The 17,128-nt window shown below is 41.7% G+C and overlaps 1 protein-coding gene across 1 annotated transcript in view; it reads right to left on the bottom strand.

Annotated features, from left to right (window-relative positions):
- LOC136872538 (rhombotin-2) overlaps positions 1-17,128 on the bottom strand; it is a 348,547-nt gene that overhangs the window by 137,793 nt on the left and 193,626 nt on the right. Inside the window, exon 2 of the mRNA XM_067146339.2 lies at positions 16,091-16,441. Within this exon, the coding sequence (XP_067002440.1) occupies positions 16,117-16,441 (325 nt within the window). The 3' untranslated portion in view covers positions 16,091-16,116. The remainder of the gene's footprint in view (positions 1-16,090; positions 16,442-17,128) is intronic.

Below are 17,128 nucleotides of genomic sequence, written 5' to 3'. Positions count from 1 at the left end.
GCAATAGGTTGTATTTGAAGCTGTAGCAAATCCTGACAGAGCAGGTATGCATTTCTAAACTTTTATTTCGCAACGTATGGGTTATAATTTATATACTGTATTTGCAAATTTCAGGCGTAAAAGTATTTAGTTTACAGTTTCTTTATCACTGTGATTTTTATGTTAGGACTATTAGGTTCATATAGCCCGGTGCATTTTACTTGTTGTAAATATCATTTTCGGGTGGAAAAACTAAGACAAACTGTAACATTGTATCTAATAAACTCTTGCAATGCCAGGAACTTCTCGCGGTCGTCAAAGGGGGCGTGGCTAGGAGCACTGTTCAGTTCCTTCAACGGAAGAGGAGGTCATCGCTAACGGTCAAGGAATTGTACAATTTGACGATAACGGAGAGGATGCGCCATCAGTGAAACGAGCCAGGTTTTGTGTTGGGAGCCTAATTCAGCTTCCAGCAGGTACAGAAATTGTATCTCCAGATGGTACGACCTGGAAAGTTGGGTAATTGGTGATGTTACAGCTGATAGACGTGGAGCTCATATTGTGTTCAGATAATGCGCTGGACGTACTGCACATGCCGATCGTAATGTGAATGAGACTTGCGCAAGTGCTTGGCGACTTATGATCACGGACAAGATTTTGAAACATATTGAGACATGTACTGAGACAGACGCACATCGTGTACTGTTGTCAGATGATTGGTGTCTTAAGATTGAGGAGATGGAAGCCTTTCGTGCTATATTGTACATTCGCGCTGTCATAGGAGCTAAAGGCTTAGAACTGGACTAATTGTGGTCAGAGAAGTGGGGCAATCCTTTTGTAAAATCAACAATGCTTCATGATGGATTCAGAGAAATAATGCGTTTATTGAGATTTGACGTTAAATCTACAAGGTCAGAAAAACTAAAAGAAGACAAATTTGCATTGGTATCAGAAATCCGATACGCCTTCATTGTAAATACCCAATGTAGCTATGCACCTGGAGCATATATAACTGTTGACAAGCAGCTCTTCCCTTCGAAATGCCGTTGTAAATTTACGCCGTGTATGGCCTCGATACCAGACAAATATGGGCAGAAGTATTGGATGGCGGTAGAGAAAGACTCCAAATATGTCGTGAACAATTTCCCGTATCTCGGGAAAGATTAATAATCACAAAAAAGAGGGGTGGGTCATAAGTGACCCAGCTGCGGTTCTAGTGTTAACAGGTGCTGGGAGATAGTATTGAAACCAAGCAGGAAAACTTGAAGATTCTTCTTATTCTCCTTTTCCTACGCTTTTCCCACACCTGTGGGGTCGCGGGTGAGATCTGCGTCGCACATGTAGATTTGGCTCTGTTTTACGGCCGAATGCCCTTCCTGACTCCAAACCTATATGGAGGGATGTATTCACTATTGCGTGTTTATGTGGTAGTTGGTAGTGTGGTGTGTTATGTGAATATCAAGAGGAGAGTGTTGGTACGGACACAAACACCCAGTCCCCGAGGCAGAAGAATTAATCAGAAGCGATTAAAATCCCCGACCCGGCCGGGTATCGAACCCGGGATCATCTGTACCGAAGGTCAGTACGTTGACCATTCAGCCAACGAGTCGGACCAGGAAAACATGAAGACTTATGATTTAATGGTTGTAGCATTAATATTGTAGTATTTACCCATAATGGTGGGTTTGCTACCATACTACGGTCGAGTTTCTGAAAAAATAGGAACTCTACAACGAAGACAGTTATTCTGTAGCGTTTTTAAGAACAATTAAAGTGGTGAAGGCCTATATAAATTACAGTGCGGGGACTGCAACTCCGTTTACGTTGGTCAGACAGGATGAGTCTAAAATCAGGACGAAAGAACCTATTAGCTCACGGAAATTAAATAAGCCCACAGAGTCACAGTTCCCCAAACATCTCAGCACAAACAATCATTCCTTCAGTCCGGATCAACACTTCAAAATTCTTCACATTGAAACAAATTAAATTCTTTAGAAATTATGGAAAGAGAAACGTCTATTAAAATAACCAACAGACATGTACAAATGAACAACATTTCTTCCCTGAACACTCCGTGATTCTTCAGTTCCACCCCTTAACTTATTTCTGCTATCAGGTTATCATTTGTCTGTAACTTATGTTGACGTCTAACGTTCACACTGCAGAAGGTTTCTTCAACGGGTTTTCAAATATGATACTTATTTTATGTTTGACATTTATATGCACCTCGGTCTGGAAGACTAATGTCACAAAACTTAGCATGATATTTTTGTTGTATTTATAGACTGAAGATGACTTTCAATAAAGTTGAAACTCGACTATTTGAAGTAGAATTATTTGTGGTAAATTCTAAATCGAAAACCCATCAAAGACATGATTGTTTTATCATGATAATCTCCAGATTTATGAGCAATTTGAACCACTGGAACGCTGCCTTTCATCTCATAAAATTTTAAAGACGTTAAGTCGAATAATTTCGCTACCAGAAAACTAGTTTTATTATTGAACAATAATCATAATCTAGAGTTAGGCCTATTTTGCTATATCATAAATGAAATACGGTACGCTCGGCTAACAAAGGAACAGCGTTGAATTAGAACAGTTTTAATTGAACTTGCGTGTAGCGCACTCGAACAAGTGTAGTGTATCGATCTGGGTCTATTTGCAAATTAAGTGGCGATCTCTACTGACGATATGTGGTGAGCAACGTTCCTTACTTACAAGACAACAAGGAAGCTATTTGGACGACTGTTATTTTTCACGTGCAGCAGTAATTTCAGTTTAAATCAATTTTCTCCTGTGACGTCACGCCTATAAAATCAGGCTACGTACATTCTAACCTTAGTGTAAGGAAATTATGTGCTTACATTCGATCTAACAGCTTCGTTGCTAAAAATATTATATGAATAATTGAAGAACCATTTGATTAAAAGTGTGGAACGTTTAATGCTGTCCTTTTTTTACGTTACACCATCTTGTGGCGACTATAGGATAGGTCAGGGGTAGACAGGGAAAGGGAGCAACTGTGGTCTTTATCAAGGTACAGACCAGCATTTGTCTTGTGTGAAAATGGGAAAACACGGATATCCATCTTCAGGGCTGCTGACGGAGGGCCTTGAATCCACTATCCCCAGAAGCAACCTGACCATAGCTACATGACCCAAACTGAGCGGCCAGCTCGTTTGGCGAACGTGTGGGGGCATGAGATAAACTATGACAATACAGTACATGGCACTCGATGGACCTCAGTTAAATACGCGGGCCGGTGGGCTTAAAACATTGAGAATTTTGATGTCTTTGATTAGGTTTGGGATTAAAATTGCTTAAACCAGAAGAAATGCGAGGGTAGTTACGATGCCTAGGGATATGGCATTTTGTGAATTATATTCGAAGAACAGAACTGTCTGAATCCTAAACGAATAGCACGAACAGAAGATGGAATTGTTTCAAAAATCTGCATTTGGCCGTCTACAATATGTGGGGTACCATCAGATCGCTTTCTCTAAGCCCGAGATGACGGCAACACCACGAACGACCTTTAGGAAGAAAGAAATGCTGGGGTCAAAATATGAGAATTTCGTCATTTTCTCTTTATCGACTTCTGAATACAAAACCAGACCCCTGATGGGCTGTATGTAGATAATTGAATATAGAATCTTGTTGTTGTTGTTGTTGTTGTTGAGTCATCAGTCCACAGGGTAGACTGGTCGGATGCAGCCCCCAATACCACCTCAACCTGTGCTAACATTTTTATTTCTAAGTAATTACTACATCCTATATCTACTCTAATCTATTCGTACCTAGATCTTCCCGAGGGGCCCTTACCGCCTACACTCTCCTCAAAAAGCAACTGAACAAGTCCTGGGTGTCTTAAGGTTTGTCCTATCATTCTGTCTTCTCTTCTCGTCAAATTCAGCCAAATCCATCTCCTCTCACAATTCGATTTACTCTCTCTTCGATGTACCCATCTCACCTTCAGCATTCTTCTGTAAAACCACATTTCAAAATATTATATTCTATTCTTTATTCAGCTAGTTATCGTCCATATTTCACTTCCATACAATGCCACGCTCCGGACGGAAGTCTTCAAAAACATCTTTCTAATTCCTATATTAATGTTCGAAGAAAGCAATTTTTTCTTAAGCAAGGCCTTCCTTTGTTGTGGTAGTCTGCATTTTATGCCTTCCTTACTTCTGCCGTTGTTAGGTATTTTACTACCCAAGCAATAATGTTCATCTACTTCCTTTAAGATTTCATTTCCTAATCTAATATTTCGTGCAACACCTGATTTCGTTCGACTTCACTCCATTACTTTTGTTTTGGACTTATTTATTTTTATCTTGTGCATCTTCCTCAGGACTCTGTCCATACCATTCAGCAAATTCTTCAGATCTTCTACAGTTTTAGATAAAATAATATCATCGGCAAATCTCAGGGTTTTGATTTCCTCTCCTTCGATTCCTCTTTGGTTTCCTTTACCACCTGTTCTATATAAACATTGAAAGAGCAAACTACAGCCTTGCCTCACTTATTTCTGGATTGCTATCACTGCAGAGTGATTTTTGTGCAGATTGTAGATGATTCTTCTGTCTGCGTATCTGATCCCAGTCACGTTCAGAATCGCAAATAGCAGTGTCAAATCAATACTATTGAATGTTACGCTAGACATAACGGTACGATTGTGGGAGGCTTAGGACAGCTCGGACACTATTGAATGTTACGCTAGATATAACGGTACGATTGTGGGAGGCTTAGGACAGCTCGGACACTATTGAATGTTACGCCAGATATCACGGCACGATTGTGGGAGGCTTAGGACAGCTCGGACACTATTGTATGTTACGCCAGATATAACGGTACGATTGTGGGAGGCTTAGGACAGCTCGGACACTATTGAATGTTACGCCAGATATAACGGTACGATTGTGGGAGGCTTAGGACAGCTCGGACACTATTGTATGTTACGCCAGATATAACGGTACGATTGTGGGAGGCTTAGGACAGCTCGAACAGAAATTATACGAAATTCCGAATATAACTGAACGTTTTGAAACAATGCCGTGTTTAGTAGGTCTAGCATTTGATAGAGGAATTCCTATAGGACTAAGCTGTCGTAATAATTCTTCTTAGACTTCATTTTAACAAATTATAACCACACGGAATGAGTATACTCTACAACAGAAGTGCTCTCTACGTTTGAGGGTAGACAAATCCTGAATTTCGTGTTAACCTTATTTTTACGGAATGTGGCAGCGCTGTGACTAGATATAGGCCTACTGTTGTGACCTCTACCGGAGACAATATCAAGCTGTTCTTCGTTATTCATCACAAAGGACGCCAACAACAGCAACACATTTCGCACATTTACAGTCTCCATTTTAATTCATCTATATAAGTAATAATACTTCTAGGAGCCTCTCACGGCCATAAAGGAAGGATGTCTCCTCTCTGCTACTTCACGTATCGTTCCACATTATTTTTACATGATTATGTCATTGTTAATCATGATCCTTCCCTCAGGAAACATCTGTCCTCATCCTTTTCCTTCTGCACAAATAAGGTTTTGTATTATTTGTTTGATCCGTTTGCCCTCCAGGGTTGGTTTCTTCCACGGACTCGACGAGAGATCCACCGCCTCAAGGGCAGTATCCTGGAGCGTAAGGCATTTGGTTGGGGATGAAACTGGGGAGGAGGATCAGTATCACGCCCAGGTGACCTCACGAGCTATGGTGAACAGGGCCCTTGTGGGGGTTGGGACGATTGGAAGTTATAGGAAAAGAAGACTGTAGGAAGCGACTGTGGCCTTAAGTTATGTACCACCCCGACATTTCCCTGGAGAAGTGGGAGACCACGGAAAACCACTTCGAGGATTGGTGAGGTCGCAATTGACCCACTCTACTCGGTTGACCTCTCGAGGCTGAGTGAACCAGGTTTCGTTCCTCATACAACTTTTCAAATTTCGTGACATAGCCGGAAATCGAACCCGTGTCTCTGGGGGTGGTTGTTATGTATCAAGATTATTTGCCATTATTCGACGTTACGGTTATGTACCAAGGCGTCATAATGTTAACTTACAGATGAAAATTCTCACAAAATCTAAAATCAAGATCGTAATTTTTGCCGACATATTGCCTAGGAATCTAGTTCCACTATTACATATTCATGCGTTTCATTATTATTTTTTAAATCGTACATCCTTTAAAACATACACTATTTAGATTTGAATTTTGTCAGGCATTTTTGCTAACGACTAACGCTATTTGTTTTACGTCGCACCGACACAGATATGTCTTATGGCGACGATGGGATAGGAAGAACCTAGGAAGTGGAAGGAAGCAGCCGTGGCCTTAATTAAGGTACAGCCCCGGTATTTGCCTGGTGTGAAAATGGGAAACCACGGAAAACCATCTTCAGGGCTACCGACAGTGGGGCTCGAACCCACTATCTCCCGATTACTGGATACTGGCCGCACTTAAGCGACTGCAGCTATCGAGCTAGGTGGACACATTTTTGCCTTAAACGAAAATCTCCTGTAACAGTTTTTTCACTAGATATTTTTCTTACTAGACATATATTAACTCCTCCCGGCTGTAGACGTACTGACCTGGAAGCGGGCGGAATGGTGCAGAATTGGACGGAGTGTTGCGATTCGCGCATGCTCTGGCTATACTGTTATCCAACCGTGTCACTAGATAACCAGCCGGATAAGTTAGTTCGTAATAAATAATATCACCAAGATAATTTATGTGAAGTTAAAATCAGTTAATCAAATTTTATCAGTTGTGCCGCGCAATGTTGTCAGCGGGAAAATCCATCACCTGTCCCCAACTGTATTCTGTTAAAGTACGAAAAGCCAAGAGGCGGAACTGAGTGATTTAATCAATCTCAAATGTCACCGACTTCAATCCAAAATTGATGTTACAATGTTGGAAACAGAAGGTAAACCACCAAGGTTGGCTCCCCTATCCTTAGACTATTCTTGCTGTGATTACGTGATAAAACAAAAATATAACGAGGACCTATAGAGTCTGTAAATCATCAGACAGCGTCACCTTTACTGGAGAGGACGGATCACTCCGCCACAGTATTGTATTGTTGCAGAGTCGCCTTTCCTGCGATTAGGCTTTAGCTATCGACTTGAACGCGTGACATTATGGTGATGACTCAATGAAAGCGAAACATACTCCATTAGGCGATCCTTTGTTACGATTGGTAATGTCTTAAAAGCTCCATTACTGTTACAGCGGCGATGGCGGCGCCGATATAGACCAGGTAAATGAACCTCCCCAGATTGTCCAAAGGCTTGCGCAAGGTTACAAGCGTATTCTGTATGCAGCTCTTTGTTACCCATGCTGCTGTTAATTATTGTTACATTTGTGATTATTGTTCCCGGGCTAGGACGGTAGAGTGCCGCCTGGCTCTCTGAGTTCAAGTAGCTGTGTTCGATTCTAGATCAGCTCGGTGATATTTGAAGGTGCTGAAATGCACCAGTCTCGTTTCAGCAGATTTACCGGCCCGTAAAGTAACTCATACAGGACAAAATTTTGGCACCTCAGCGTTTGAAAATGCACTTAGTTTGGCGTGAAACCAGTACAAATTACTACTCTGTATTATGCAACAAGCCTTTCATGGCATTTATTAGGTCGCGAGTAGTTTAATATTTTTTCATACGAGCGTCTTAATAGCCATTACAGGCAAGATGCATAGGACAGTTTCTTGACCATATTTATATGTCTTGGTTTTGAGTTTTTACAATATAGGCCTATCATTCTATTGGCTTCTATCTGTTTACAAGAAATACGTCACTGAAATAAGAAATTACTAACTGATCCACTATGGTGGAATACAGTTTGTAAAATATACGGATCAATCCATACTGCTCGGTATTCGACTATTGCGACAGATGGCCTGCATGATATAGGCTACATTGACTACGGCCGACTTGATGCGTCGCTCTAGCTAGCTCCAGCGCAGCGTGGATCTAGTTGTCCACGTATTGACCAGTGTGTTCCCGACTAGTTCAACAGATGGCCTGCATGATATAGGCTACATTGACTACGGCCGACTTGATGCGTCGCTTTAGCTAGCTCCAGTGCAACGTAGATCTAGTTGTCCACGTATTGACCAGTGTGTTCCCGACTAGTTCAACAGGTGGCCTGCAGAGATTTTAACCTCAAGGCAATACACATTAAAACCTACGAAATGAACTCAATTCACCTCCAGTTCATGAGCCGCGTTTCATACATCTTCCTTGACTTACGCGACAATAAATTGTTAGTAACATTCAACGCTTCTGCCGCAATTTCCGGTGCTTCGAAATCAATGTCACGTAGAAAACACGCGCTTGTCATTTTGTTACTGCTTGTAAGGCTTGAAGATTGTTCGGAGTAGGACCATAATCGATATCAGATATGGTTTGTTGGAAATCGATAGTTTCAATAACAGCAGTACTTCACAATGAATAGCAGTATCATAAAGTTACGTCACATTTAATTAGCATATCTTAGTCTGATGGAACAAACGCCTTATTGTAGTTGTTGTTAAAAATATTGCGAGTAATAATTCCACTGACAATTTTACAGTGCTCATCGATAGTAACAGACCGTTATCCTTGATGGGAATATCATTTGACGACTTGTGTACAACGGACTCGAAGGATAATTTGTGTAAATGGCAGAAATTTTAAGAGGCCGCGCCCCTACCGTTTATGCAAAACCATTCGATAGAAGAATATGTCTATAGGACCCTCCCCTGTTTACCATTTTGTCACGTTATCAGCCCGGAGGATGGTTAAATCTACGGATACTCTAACGTTACCGGATATTAAAGGTTTTTTTTTATTGTTTCAATGCTTTATGGTACATTAAATAATAATAATAATAATAATAATAATAGTAATAATAAAGTTGGAGATTTTACTTCCCAGTAAATTATTTTTACGGTTTTCGAAGACGCAGAGGTGCAGGAATTCTTTTTACGTTCCAGCAAATCTACCGACATGAGGCTGACGTAACTGAGTCACTTCAAATACCACCGGACTGAGCCAGGATCGAACCTGCCAAGTTGGGTTCAGCGCTCTACACTGTGAGCTATTCAGACCGGCGGTTTAATTACCTTTGCAGTTGGCTGAGGTATCGAAATTTTGTCCCACAAAAATTTATTTTATGTAACGGTATATCTACTGACAACCGAACGCGGTGGCTGCGTAGCTACAAGCTTGCATTCGAGAGATAGTGGGTTCGAATCCAACCATCGACAAACTTGAAGATATTTTTCCATGGTTTTCCTTTTTCACAAGAAGCAAATGAGGAGAAAGTGCCCTCATTATTGTTACGGGCGCAACATTCACAATGTTTGTTTTTTCATACCTTTAAGTCGCCGAAAACTTCCGACGTGTTAGTGTGATGTTGATGTACTAGCCGAAAAAAGAAGAAAGAAGAGAGAATAAATGTACCAACACTGAACTAGCGTATTTGAGCATCTTCAAACAGCAGCGGCCTGAACTAAGAACGAACTGTTAAACATTTTTTTTTTTTTGCTAGTTGCTTTACGTCGCACCGACACTGATAGGTCTTATGGCGACGATAGGACAGGGAAGGCCTAGGAATGGGAAGGAAGCGGCCGTGGCTTTAATTAAGGTACAGCCCCAGCACTTGCCTGGTGTGAAAATGGGAAACCACAGAAAACCATTTTGAGGGCAGCACTTGCCTGGTGTGAAAATGGGAAACCACAGAAAACCATTTTGAGGGCTGCCGACAGTGGGGTTCGAACCTACTATCTCCCGAATACTGGATACTGGCCGCACTTAAGCGACTGCAGCTATCGAGCTCGGTGAACTGTTAAACTATTATTATTATTATTATTATTATTATTATTATTATTATTATTCCCTTTAAGCCAGCATATATACAATAGATAGCTGAAAATATTACGCACAGGAAATGGTAATGAGAGACGTATTTTTGTAATGTTTATTCTCATTAAAAATTGACATAAAGACAAACAGATGGTAGACATCTCAAAATACATATCGTATCAACAGAGCTGATAGATTTAATTGCCGCTCATTTCTCAGCGGACGTAAGAATGGGCTTTGAAAGAGCCTCCTCTAGCTGTTCCGTGGCCTCCTGTTTTTCCGATTGGTCAGACCGGTAGCACTGGACACACTGCTGGCTCAAGGGCTTGTCACGCGGTCTGACAAGCGAGGCTGTTCGTGAAATGTTCCGAAACAGCAAATGTACAAAGCAATAATTGTGCGTGTGCGAGGGAACACCAGGTCGTAAGAAGTTCTCCATGCCCTCAGGGATCCAGGGAACAGTACATTTTTAAACAGCCCCTCCCTTATTTCGATATTTTGAGAGTTGTTAGGAAGATCACGAACATGAGGTGAAGAGATTAGTTCTGAGTATACGTATTTTGAAAGTTAAGTGCAACTAATCAATTTAATTCATTTAAATAAATAGATAATAATTAAGGTTCGGATGATTAGGACCTTACTATCGCCCTAATATGATCTTAAATGTAGCTAAATAGCACTAAAGAATGGAAAACATTACTAAACATATTGTCGTTTTTTTATAGTTGCTTTACGTCGCACCGACACAGATAGGTCTTATGGCGACGATGGGACAGGGAAAGGCTAGGAGTGGGAAGGAAGCGGCCGTGGCCTTAATTAAGGTACAGCCCCAGCATTTACCTGGTGTGAAAATGGGAAACCACGGAAAACCATTTTTAGGGCTGCCGACAGTGGGGTTCGAACCTACTATCTCCCGAATACTGGATACTGGCCGCACTTAAGTGGCTGCAGCTATCGAGCTCGGTCATATCCTCGTTTAAGAAGCAATACCTCGTATCTCACAATGTTCTTCCTATCCATTATGTTCCTTAAGGCAGGTCACGCCTCCCAGCCTCTTGTGAATATGCAGTCAGAAAAAGTCTCGCACCAGCCCCGAAGGGCCTTGCCCTACAGAGCGACTGCTGCCCAGACCGAGAGCCTGCAGATTTTCGAGGTGTCGTGTGGTCAGCACGACGAATCCTCACGGCCGTTATTCTTGGCTCTTTAGACCGGGACCGCCATCTCACCGTCAGGTAGCTCCTCAACTGTAATCACGTAGGCTGAGTGCACCCCTAACCAGGGTATTAGCAAGTGTGGCTCGTGGCCTAAATTACCTTTCTCTCCTCACCTTACTTAAAAATTACAACACGAACAATTTTGAAGGCTTCATAGTTACTTCAGCAGTGATAGAGCTGATATAAAAAATGTGTGATGAAAGGTTTAAATTAATAAATAGTTCAGGGAGGAAGGCTTCGCTACTGAAGAGAAAATTCTCGTTTACGAAGAGTGCGAAGTTAAAGTTCTATAAAGCGTTTTAATATCCAGCAGCACATAGACACTGATAAACGCAAGAATGCCGAGATGAATGGGCAATAAATAGTTTGTATATTTTTTAATATATATTTCAATTCAATACAATGTACCCCACTCCTCATTTCCCTAGTACGCCTCTTCAGTGACGCCTAGGCTATTTATGACAGCTGTTGGCGGAGCTGCAGAGGATCAAACCAGCCTTCGGGCTGAGTACCCAACACATACATTACAATGTTTTGTGCCCATGATGACTGCCGGCGAATTCTTAGTTCCGATAACTAATGAGTTTTTCATTGGTTTCCATAAACAGCATTATGGTCTCCGTCACAATTGAATACGACTGCAATCAATTTGTTTATTATTATTATTAAACAAATGATACGTTTCATCATCGACACCGTTACAATAGTTGGAAGGAGCGACGGTGTCCAGATGATTACAAAGTCGATTGGCTGGCTATGGTTTGTATTTGTGTTTAGTTATCGAGTGAGCTCTAACAAAACACAGCCATGTGAAGCACAACAAGTGATGTGCCCCCAGAGATACGCTATTTCCTTCATTCCTGCGAGCCACTCTACTTCAACTGTTTGTTTTGTTGAAGAAGTTCTCCGCTGTCACTCTGTGCAGGCTTAGACAGACCCTCCATCGTGGTGATTTTAATGACTGCTCGTTTTCGAAGTCAATCTTTTTTGGCTCCTGATTTGAAAGTTGTTTTTAAGATGGAGATGATGAAAATGGACATGAATAGGGACGCGAAAATTGTATTAAAATACAGATAATTGGAATAAAAGCGTATTTCCCTTGAAATTCCTATTTAATCAATGCAAAAAATCGTATTTATTCGAATTTTCGAAGCTTAAATTTGGATAATTAGAAGTCAGAAATGTTCGCAAGTTACTGTTGTAATGGTTACACGAATTGAAGCCTTCAAATAATTCCCAAGAATTCTCTATTTTTATTGTAGCTTCCTAGTTATGGTGAGAAGGTTGTTACTATTAACAGACCGAGCTCGATAGCTGCAGTCGCTTAAGTGCGGCCAGTATTCAGTATTCGGGAGATAGTAGGTTCGAACTCCACTGTCGGCAGCCCTGAAAATGGTTTTCCGTGGTTTCCCATTTTCACACCAGGCACCTTAAGGACACGGCCGCTTCCTTCCCACTCCTAGCCCTTCCCTGCCCCATCGTCGCCATAAGACCTATCTGTGTCGGTGCGACGTAAAGAAACTAGCAAAAAAAAACTATTAACAGATTTCACCTCTATCTCTGTGGCTTCAATGAGTGAAGAATCGACATGACCTTGACCGTCGCTTGTTTTTAAAAATTTATTTGGCTTTTGGCCCCATCAACGATACAGCTACAAAAACATTAATGCATTACAAATCACACAACACTGTATGTATACAGTACATTTGATAGACGCAGGAAAGAAATGACAAATTGCAGACAGAAAATATCACCTAAAACAGTCTCTTTGACACTGCGATCTCCCTGGATGTTCTCGCATTCACAATTCATGATTTGCACTTTTTTTTATCATGACTAAAATCAATACAAATGTCTGATTAAAGAAGAGAGGTAAAATACACAAATTATATATTTTAAAACTTTTTTTGAGAAAGTGGGCTTAAATCGCATATACTCTCTGTTTGACAGGAGGACCGTCGCTTGTCTGTCTCACCCGCACTTAGCCATCGGCAATCTTCTCCATCTCCCATCCCGAAGTCGTCAAGCTTGGAATGTGCGCAAACAACTGCAGACTGTTTCCGTAAAGCAGGTTTAAAAAACTAAGAAACCAATGCAGAAACAGTTCCAGGAGAACTACAGTAGTAATGCACGTGGAAATTGAGCGGTTACAAGAAGTAGTGACTGAGGTCAGTTATGACGTGTATTTAGCTGTTGTAATTGAAGTTGCCGTGTGTGGAGATTTGAGACGAATTGCTGCAGGAAGTGCTACAAAATTCCAATCTATCCAATGATGAAGTGGAGATCAGTCATGACGTCAAAGAAGAGCCTGTACCGACCACGTCAGAAGCTTTCAAAATGGTAGGAAGCTTAAGAAGATTTGTTGAAGCTCACTCAAATGTTTATGATGGCGCGTTTCAAACTTTAAATAAAATTGAAGATTTTGTCCATGTACAACTAAACACACCTAAACAAACAAAACACACTTTTCTTAAGTGGTCAATGGAATTAGTGCATTGTTATATGTGCGAAATTGTGTATAAATGCTGTATATGCTATTGTTTGACTAGTGTTTATACAGTATATTTTCGTGTGAAAACTTCCATCTACAGTACAGGACAACCACGGCAACTGTTAAGATACGGTAAAATACATAATACTGTAATGATTATTTTTTACAATGAATTTATTACATTTTATGTATTTATAAACTACTACTGTATTATATTTTCCTTAAAATAGTCATTCTAGGCTAATTCGAATTTACCGACCAAGTGGCTGTGCGGTTTGGTTCACGTAGCTGTCAGCTTGCACTCAGAAGTTAGTGAGTTCGAACCCCACTGTCGGTAGCTCTGACGATGGTTTTCCGTGGTTTCCCATTTCCACACCAGGCACACCTTAACTAAGGCCATGGTAGTTTTCTTTCCATTCCTTGCCCTTTTCTATCCCATCGTAGCCATAAGACCTATCTGTGTCTTTGCGATATAAAAGCAGTTTAATTAATTCGAATTTAGGATTATTCGATTTGTTCGGATTCCCCTTGGAGTTCGAATTAAAAGGAGTCCACTGTAGTTTTTTAAATGAGGTTTTAAAAATTGTAGGGGTGGATGACTTTGATTTTGGACCCCTTTAGACTGCAAGCATCATCATTAAAACATTGTATGGAGTAGTCAATATTGTTTCCATCTCGTCTTTTCGCATGAAGATGGAAATTTTCTTCTATCTAATGTCTATTTCTGCTTGTGGAACAAAGGGCGCCGAGGAAAACTCTCCATTCCGTACGTTCTGCAGTCAAGTCTTTTACGTCGCGTCATCTTTCCCCAATTCGAATCAGTTCCTCTCTAACTGTTCGCTTCCAAGTGTTCCCAGGGCACCCACGTTTCCCCTTTTCTATTGGGTTCCATTCTAAGACCGTCTTTTCGACTACTCCGTCCTGTTCTCCTAATGTGTGTCCTTTCCATCCCCGCTTTCTTTTACTGATTTCTACATAAATGGGTTTTTGGTTGGTTTCCTTCCATAAGTTTTCGTTTGTGATCACTTCACGCCATTTTACTTTGATGATGTGCCGCAGACAGCGATTTACGAACTCCTGGAGTTGGGGTGTGATTTGATTCTACACTGAACTTATAAAGTGCCAGTATTACATGAAAACTGAATTCTCCCGTGTTCTCCTCTCTTCGTACCCGGCGAACACAACGAATATACCACGAGATATTTTATAGCTACTTGAGAATCTTCCATTAACTTCCCGAGGAATCAGGCGCTTCATATACAGGAATGGATTCCTGATATAAAAGAAAGAACGGTATGAGAATATGGGTCTGGAAATGCGTAATTGCACAGTTGCTCTATCTTTGCTTGGCCAACACGATCTCCTGACCTTAACCCTTGAACTTTTACCCCTAGGAACGTGTTTAGTTTATCGTGTATTTCACTGCTAATGATGAAGAAGAACCAATTCCCCTTGTGCGATTGTGGCAGAATGTCGGGCAGTATAGTACGTACTACATCAGGCATTTTTGACCGTATTCGGCAATCAATGCGAACACAAATGGAGGCCTGTATTAGTACAAACCTTATGTGGAATACATTGTAGAGGAGAGGTGTGTTCACTGCGGCAGACAAGGACCCACCATCCTGGCCCCATGAAATACATTTAGGGCGCGTCATTCTCCATTGCTCAAGCACGCAGTAGGATTTCCTTTGGCTGATATATAATCGGATATGACGTCACTGGCAGCAATCAAGTCCAACACATTCTGTTACGATCCCATGGACAATAAAAACACAACTAAATGTGCAATATGTAATGAAACAGTGTACAATAAATACAGAACAAAAATAAGTATCTATTGAACGAACATTAATGTAGCGGAGGATACTATAGCACACTCATAAACATGAAACATCCGTGAGCCCTCGTGTCTGCCTAGAAGGCTGTCTTGAACAAATTATTCGTTTGTCATTAGCTGCACGTAACCAATGGCTGTGTCACCATCCAGCATAGAATGCGCTGCTGTCGCCCTACGAAATGCTAGAGGCCTAACAGGTAACAATGTATCACTAGTTCTTAAGTGCTGAAGTTGGCAGCCTTGTGCTAGGCAGGATCACGTTGACCGCGCGAAAGAAGCAAAGGACAGTGGAAACGCGTCTAAATGTCTGAGCAGAAAAGGGGGGGGGGGCGCAGACAGTGAATTTATGCAGTGTCGGATTGCAAAAAAGGTCGGATGACTCTGTAATTATACATTATACATAACCTTTTCCTGTATCTGAGTAATTCATGCATTAAGTTTTGCTACGCACAGTAGGGAAGATAAGGAGTGTTTTGTAGTGCTGAACGGTGGCGAAACGTAGTTTTCTAGGAGTTCATTCTGTTTCAAATGTCATAAACCCAAAATATACCTTTCCTTTGTGATATTGTACTAGTTTCCTCACCAATGTGGGAGGAAATCAGCAACCGCAAGTCTTTGTAAGGCATTGAAAACCATGCGTCTTTTCTACAAAATATTGACAAAACCTTGAATTTGAAACGAAAAATCGTTAGACAGAAGAAGGTACTCACGTTCTTGGAGGCAGCGGCGACAACGTTCAGTCCCGACTTCTCCGTGGTCGCCCGACCTTCCCCTTGCGTACGGCGGTCCCTGCACCACTTGGAGTTGCATTGCCTACCCCGGAGCCCTTGAGGAGCTTGTGCCAGTCCTGTTCGCACACCAGACTGCCGGCCAGCAGGCAGTAGCGATCCCCAGGTACCAGCTGCGCCCCGCACTTCGAGCACGCGAAACATTTGAGGTGGAACACGTGGTGTCCAGGTTGTTGTTGGGGGCCAGCTCCGGGACCTCCTGCTCTCATCACGAACTCGCTCGCAGGGATCGTCTGGCCGCACGCTGAGCATGCTCCCGAGTTCCCGAACAGCCTGCAACAAGCAACACACAGTCACAGCATATTCTACCTTGTATGGTCTCTTAAAATTAGCAACAGGAAAACAGTGTCGAGCAACTGCCACCTAATTTGGACACTTCAGATATAGATCTCTTACAGCTGACATAAGGGAGCTTACCCTTAGTATATTCTACATCTAACACAGTGAAGTTTATCCTTTTTTTTTTTTTGCTAGGGGCTTTACGTCGCGCCGACACAGATAGGTCTTATGGCGACGAAAGTTTATCCTTAGAGCACGGCCTGCTATATCTAACACAGTGAAGTTTGTCCTTAGAGCACGGCCTGCTATATCTAACACAGTGAAGGTTGTCCTTAGAGCACGGCCTGCTATATCTAACACAGTGAAGGTTGTCCTTAGAGCACGGCCTGCTATATCTAACACAGTGAAGGTTGTGCCATAGAGCACGCCTGCTATATCTAACACAGTGAAGTTTGTCCTTAGAGCACGGCCCGATATATCTAACACAGTGAAGTTTGTGCCATAGAGCACGCCTGCTATATCTAACACAGTGAAGTTTGTCCTTAGGGTACGTCCTGCTATATCTAACACAGTGAAGTTTGTCCTTAGAGCACGGCCTGATATATCTAACACAGTGAAGTTTGTGCCATAGAGCACGCCTGCTATATCTAACACAGTGAAGTTTGTCCTTAGAACAAGGCC

This window comes from Anabrus simplex, chromosome 4, assembly GCF_040414725.1.
Source record: "Anabrus simplex isolate iqAnaSimp1 chromosome 4, ASM4041472v1, whole genome shotgun sequence".
In the NCBI taxonomy this organism is placed as follows: Eukaryota; Metazoa; Arthropoda; class Insecta; order Orthoptera; family Tettigoniidae; genus Anabrus; species Anabrus simplex.
This window is presented reverse-complemented; position numbering and strand designations above follow the sequence as displayed.